This window comes from Rhagoletis pomonella, unplaced genomic scaffold (genome assembly GCF_013731165.1).
Source record: "Rhagoletis pomonella isolate Grant_MI unplaced genomic scaffold, Rhpom_1.0 Rhpom_scaffold_00001, whole genome shotgun sequence".
NCBI lineage: Eukaryota > Metazoa > Arthropoda > Insecta > Diptera > Tephritidae > Rhagoletis > Rhagoletis pomonella.
Genome location: NW_023458555.1, coordinates 46,357,068 through 46,364,037, shown reverse-complemented (window position 1 = coordinate 46,364,037; position 6,970 = coordinate 46,357,068). Strand labels below are relative to the sequence as shown.

The window sequence follows — 6,970 nt, the reverse complement described above, 5'->3', positions numbered from 1 at the left end:
AAAAAACATCCCCATACCATAATACTGGCCTCCATGCTTCAACGTCTTTGCAGTGTACCTTGAATGATATTCCATATTTGTGGGGCGCCTTACGAACTGCCGAGCCTTTACCACCGTATATAAAAATGTTTGACTCATCCGTCCACAAACTGTTCCTGTGTGAACACTACATGGTAACTTTAGGTTATCCAAACTTTCTAAAGCTGACATTGTGGGACGAGTCTTCGAATATTTTATAATTTGCCGTATGTTAGTTGTTGTTGTTGTTGTTGTAGCGGCTACAACAACCCCGCCCAGATCGGTTGGTATCTCAGTCGTTGTCGTCAAGTTCCACTAACGGCAACCCTAGGAAGCGTGCAGCTTCTGTGGGATCTGTCCACAGGGACAGGACCGTTAGGGTAGTCGGGTTTTCCGGGCATGCGAAGAGGTGGTTCGAGTCATGTGGGGTCTCTCCGCATGCCGGACATTCGTTCGGCACATCCTCATTCAGCCTACTCAAGTAGGAGTTTAAACTGCTGCAGTAGCCGGAGCGAAGTTGAGCAAGTGTAGTGCGTGTCTTCCGAGGCAGATGAAGCTCTGTCTCGTCAGTGTCCGGGGGTGGTATGCCTAGAACGGCATTCACAGGTCGAGAGTCTACATAACTCGAGACTGAGTCCCTGTGAATGCCGTTCAGGGCCTGTCTGTACGCTGTCGGGTCCAGAGGTTGCTTAATGAACCTCTGGACTTCGTCCGTCAGTTCATATAGATGCCTCCTGACGTGCCTAGGCGAGGGCTCCTCTGCAAGCAGCTGTCTGTTTGGGTGGCCACTTCTGTGGCTCCCGATCAGCAACTGCTTGCAGAGCATTATGTTGTGCTCCCTAACTGGGAGCATTTGCGCCTCGCCGTGCAAGTGATGTTCTGGCGTCATCAGGAGGCATCCCGTCGCTGTCCTAAGTGCCGTATTTTGTCCCGTCTGTAGCTTCGTCCACTGCGTCCTACTAGTCCCTGGCGACCACACTGGCGCTGCGTAGTTCAAGACCGGCCGGCCGTATGTTAGTCGTTGATAATTCCTGCTTACCAACCCGTTTTTCAGGTTTATTTTGATACGTTGACGTATTTCGAATCATGGAGGCTGAACATCCACCAATTTTTTCCAATTCTTTATATGTTTTCCCCATTTTTTAATAAGGGTTTTAGTAATGTCATGTTTTTCGTGACCTCGGTGCAGACTTCATACCATTAAAAATTACAAAAATGCGTTTTTGTCTATTCCGGCCAAATGTATAAAAAACCAAGTCATTAAACTTACTTTTTTATTCCAAAAACTAAAATATATGCATTTTAAGTTAAATTTTGCGACTTTTTTTGTTATGTACTACTATTTCACTGTTCGCCTTAAATGCCGTTCACAACAGGGGATACTTCTAAAAAAAATTAAACCGTAGCTGTTGAACGGTTTAAAGTTTGCATAGAGTTAAATCATACACTAAAGATGATAATTAGAAAAAAAAACTCGTTTCCAATATTGCGTAGTATGTGACATGAAGGGCATAATGCATCTCACAACTGCGCACTACTGTTTCAGTGATCGTAACTGTATAGGTATTTAAATAGAAAAAGTGATCTTGTACTTATGCGTTGACGGTAAGCGGTGTAAACGCGGTATCTATAATCGCGAAATACAAGTCAGTACAAACGCCCGAAGTGCAATGCTCTTCCTTTCAATAAAAAAAAAATCGTGGCATCGCGTGTAAAAGGGTAGACATAGACATCTTCATGAAATGTAAAGAAAGACTTGAACTTACCTTTGGCATTCATCTTATTATAAGAAAATATTCTTGAATCCTCAATTCTACGCACATCCTGTTGTGTTATGATGAAGCATTCATTGCCCAAGACCACAGGCACTATTCAATTTAAAAAATATATAAAATTGTCAATTTAATCGAAACAAACATCTCATTACCGTGTACAGGCAATTGGGCTTGTTCGGCCACTTGCACCACTTTTCTTATAGCTGGATCTGGATTCATAGCTCTGTTTTTGTTCGAAAAATATAAGCCAGAATAAAATTCCAAATTAATAACTCAATCAAAATTTAGAATTTCTTCCCTCTGTGATACGATTTTTTTAGTTAATTTTTGAAAAGCATCGAAATGCAAATTTGAGCAGCTTTAAGGCGTGTGTGAAGTTTTTGTGATTTGTTTTGACTGCTTTCGTCAAAATCACTATGTTGGGTTTGAAAATTTGAAAACTCGAGATTCCTAAAATTAGGCAACCCTCATATTTAAATAATAATTTCCACCTTTAAATTATGAGCTTTAAAATTTATTAGAGTAGTAATAAAGATGCTTGTGACAATTGAATATGTGTTATCTCGAAGAAACCGCTTTACGAAAAAGTAAACGGGGAATTAACGATGTTTCATGCATGTATGTAAAAACATATGTAATTGCCAAAGAAAAGGCCTCGCCAATGTCTCTAATAAATGATTTTACATAAGTAAAAATAAATCAGCACAAACTACGAATACTTCAACCTACAATATATGCTCAAAATCACTACAAGAGTAAAAATAAAAATAAGAACTGTGAAAAATACACACATGCACATAGACGCAGTCGCAATACTAAAGTTTTAAACAAAAATAACAATCAAAAGAAAACGGACCCAAGTTGAAGAATAGCGACAATTCCTCCACTAAATCAAAATTGGCATAGTTAGATTACGAATATGCATTCGCTTTATCTGTTATCTATTTTTATTTTATTTTTTTTAATTAAATTTTTAGCTCGAATTTGTTAATGTTTTCAATTTGGAACAGGCCGCCATTCTTTACTCAAGCTAGTAAAATATTAAAAATAAAAATGTTAAAAGCAATAAATATCAATGTTGAACAATCAAGTGTGTAATATTTATTTTATGTGCGCTGCAACCCAAGGATGTAGAAATACTTGATCCAGAGGAAGGCGTTGCTGGGGATTGAGCACCAATAACTTAGAAATAAAGTGCGCTGCCGCTCGTGAAACAAAATCGGGTAATTTGTAATCGACTTTAATAATTTTTTTGTAAGTCTCGTCATAATCGGTAGCAAGGAATGGAGCGTTCCCCACTAATAATTCATAGCACAATACGCCCAAGCTCCAAAGATCCACGTTTTTAGTATGTGGCTTGCCTTGCACCATTTCGGGTGGCAAATAATCCAGTGTGCCGCATAATGTTGTGCGCATTGAATTTGGCTCGTGGACAGACCAACCAAAGTCGGCTATTTTCAAGTCACCTTTATGTCCTAGTAACAAGTTTTCAGGTTTGATATCACGATGAATTACATCGCGCTCATGAAGGTACTGCAAAGCTGACGCTAGTGAACGAATGTATACAGCCGATGTCGGTTCGTTAAAACGTTTCAATGGCTGCGATTGTAATTCTTTGAAGAGTGTACCCTTGGGAGCGTACTCCAATATAAGATAAATGCGTGCATCATCATGGAAATAGCCATATAAGCGTAGAATATGTGGATGCCGTAAATGCGACTGTATTTCGATTTCGCGTCTTACTTGATGTTCGACGTTAGATTCGTGGATTTGTTTTTTAAATAATACCTTCAGCGCGACCACGAACTTCGACTCTTTTTCGCGGGCTAAGTATACATTGCCAAATTTGCCTCTGCCCAGAGGCCTTCCTATGTCAAAATTGCTCAGGGACCATGACTTTTTCTCTTTATTTGTACCTACACATTATCGGAATAGATATAGATACATAACCATTTATTAAATTTTTTATCTATTTCACATACCAGTCATTTCATTATCAGACTTCTTTGATTCATCTTTAGTATTTTTGGGATCACTATCCGTTACATTTTTTGTTGGCACTTCTGTGGAGTTTGCAGTTGGTTTAAAATCCCGTTTTTCTTTCTCAGTATTTACTTGTTTATCAGCTTCTTTGTTGGTAGATGTGGTGGCGATAGGTTTTATCGTGGATGAAGCAATCGGATTTGATGAGAACGTTTGCTTGCTTGTTGAGGGCTTTACGGTCGATGTTGCCAGCGGTGCTGTTGTTGAACGCGTAGTACTGCTTTGTGCCGCCACCCGAATATTCGTCGCAGCTGTGGATGAAATGTGGATAGCCCTAGATGCAGGAGGCGCAGCCGACGTTGCAGTGCCGCTGCGATATGATGGCACAGGTCTTGGTATAGAAATAGTCGAGCCCACTTTCCCATTTTCGCCAAGCATCTATACGTAATTTGCACAATTTTATGTTCTAATTTTGACGGAAATAACCTGAAACACTTACATTTTTCGCATTCTGCAGTTTCTGTGGGGGTGCCGTGAATGGCTTTACCGCCTGCAATTGGTTTTCTTTCCCATTTAATGTGGTAATGGGCTTTCTGTACATGCTCCTTAATAATAATTACAATATTCCGGTTTTATTTTTGCGTTAAAAAAAATTTTCGTCAAAAGAAATAATTTTGTAGAAATGCCGTTTGAAAATGCAATGTGCGTATAACAGCCCTTTTTGAAAACTTGTTGGTGTGTGTGAGTGGCAATTGCACTTGGACGTCAAGTCATTATGGCCGGTAATGCAGTTCTTCTAAGGTTGCCACAATGTTTAAACAAACCTTCAGAAATTCTCAGATTTCCCTTTCTTATCAGCATCTACACTTGAGATGGCTCATCGCGTACAAACAATGCATATTTGCTCAGCATACATCTCAAACAAACATCACCTGGGGTGGACTGATTGTGGCTAATCGTTCAAGGTTTGCAATATCTATTAAGGGCCGGCGATTCAATGTCTGGTTAACACAAATCGGAGGTAATCTTATATGCATGAAGTCGAAATCGTAGATTATCATTTTTATCTGGCAGGTTCTGCAATTCACTTCCGAGTGAATTTCAACCCCTGCCAATTTGAATTCAAAGCGAAATTTATTGGAATTCACTCTGAATGGAATTGCAGAACCTGCCTGATAAAAATGATAATCGACGATTTCGACTTCATGCATATAGATGGCCTCCGCTTTGTGTTAACCAGACATTGAGCCACCGGCCCTTATCTTATATGCATGAAGTCGAAATCGTCGATTATCATTTTTATCTGGCAGGTTCTGCAATTCACTTCCAAGGGAATTTCAACCCCTGCCAATTTGAATTCTAATCGAAATTTATTGAAATTCACTCGGAAGAGAATTGCAAAACCTGCCTGTATATGACGCTTCAGTTCGTTCCACAATATAACCAGTAAACCTTGGGTGAATTTGCGACTGCCTTCCTCGGGGCTGAATATGCCTGTGATGAAATTGTTGGACAACACGCCTTCTAAGCACGCAGGGTTGCTTTTGAGAAACAAAAATTAATTAGCTCAAAATAGTTTCAAAAAGTAGAGTGCAAAACGAAATTTATTGAATCATTCTACATAAAATTGTATACGTAAATGACTTACTATGTAAACTATTGGAATAAAACTTGTTTCATTTCCTATTTAGTGCAAAAACGGTTATTTGAATGCTCGAAGCGCTGCCACTAATAGGGAATTTACATGATTCAACTTTCACATGCGATTACTTGCACCAAAAGTTGAACGAAAGTAGGGAGCCGACCAACTTCATAGTAAGCGATTAGTTGAAAGGCTGTTTACACCAGGCGATTGTTGCTTTCAACTAAAAATCGCCTGAAAAATCACCTCATGTAAATTCCCTATAAGGGCCCGTTTTTCAGTGCACGGCCGTGGTTTAAACTAGAGCTCTCGATTTTGTTCGCACATTTTCAAACAGCCCGGGTATATGAGCAGCGAGTACTCGCACACTTGTTCAATGCTCATTACTCGAAAATTTTCGAGCACGAGCTCGAGCAATTCGAGTTTTTTCGAGTAATTTGAGCATTGTTTTTTTTATTATATTGACATTTTTGGTAGCAGCTTTTTAAATTTTTCAAATTATTGATATATAATGCAAAGATTGTTACATTGGTATTTAATAATAATTTATTTAACATGAATTAGAAAGCAGCTGCTGACAAATACAATTTACAAATTTTCTTTTGTTTATGAAATTGTTCAAAAACTCGAAAATTTTGAACAAGCATTTGAGCAGTTGAGCAATGAACGAGTTTCGAGCGAGTATCGAGCTACTCGCATTGCTCGATACCCGGGTATCTAGAGCTCTAGTTTAAACCAAGATCAGCCAATCAAATGTCAGCCAGCTGTTCAATTTAAACTAAGGCCTGGTTGCTCAATGTCTGATTAGCACTAATCGGAGGTTAGTTCCGGTTAAATACAACGGCTGCTTTATCGATCACATGTTATATGCATGATGCCGAAAACGTAGATAATGAGGTTTAACCGGCAAGTAGTGATAACCAGTTATTGAACAGCCGGCCCTTAGTTTATTTAGGGCCGGTAGTTCAATGTCTGGTTATCACTACCACTACACTATCGACGATTTCGATATCATGCATGTAACATGTGATCGATAAAGCAGTAGTTGTGCTTAACCGGAGCTTCTACCTCCGGTTTGTGCTAATCAGACATTGAACAACCGGCCCTTAGTTTACTTAGGGCCGGTGGTTCAATATCTGATTAGCACAAATCGGAGGTAGAAGCTCCGGTTAAGTACAATGGCTGCTTTATCGATCACATGTTACATGCATGATGTCGAAATCGTCGATAGTGTAGTGGTAGTGATAACCAGACATTGAACGACCTGCCCTTAAACCAAGTTTAAGCTGGCACTAAAAAACTGGCCCTAAAATGAGCAACTACAGAAAAAATACTTCTCTGGTGTACTGCCGCCGTGGTGAATATATGTTTCTATTTATTTTTCTTCTGTTTACGCGAAAAACAATGGAGATAGTAATTTTCGTTGAATTTCATCAAGAATCTGTACATTTTATGCTTTTGTTTTATAATTCCACGAATTTTAAGCGTTATGCAGCGTTTTTGCTGCATTTAAAATGCAACATTTGACACTTTCGAAACAAAAACATGAATA

The 6,970-nt window shown here is 39.2% G+C and overlaps 2 protein-coding genes across 2 annotated transcripts in view; both read right to left on the bottom strand.

The window, feature by feature from the left end:
* LOC118745009 overlaps positions 1-2,632 on the bottom strand; it is a 13,490-nt gene extending 10,858 nt beyond the window's left edge. Inside the window, exons 1-2 of the mRNA XM_036478510.1 lie at positions 1,946-2,632; positions 1,785-1,886 (exon numbers count right to left, since the gene is read on the bottom strand). Coding sequence (XP_036334403.1) covers positions 1,785-1,886; positions 1,946-2,012 — 169 coding nt within the window. The 5' untranslated portion in view covers positions 2,013-2,632. The remainder of the gene's footprint in view (positions 1-1,784; positions 1,887-1,945) is intronic.
* A 116-nt stretch (positions 2,633-2,748) lies between these two features.
* LOC118745002 (aurora kinase C) lies at positions 2,749-4,835 on the bottom strand. Its single transcript, XM_036478497.1, has 3 exons — positions 4,276-4,835; positions 3,776-4,214; positions 2,749-3,709 (listed from the first exon to the last, which is right to left on the bottom strand). The coding sequence occupies exons 1-3, from the start codon at positions 4,375-4,377 to the stop codon at positions 2,895-2,897; spliced, it is 1,356 nt and encodes a 451-aa protein (XP_036334390.1). The 5' UTR covers positions 4,378-4,835; the 3' UTR covers positions 2,749-2,894.
* Positions 4,836-6,970: the final 2,135 nt, after the last annotated feature.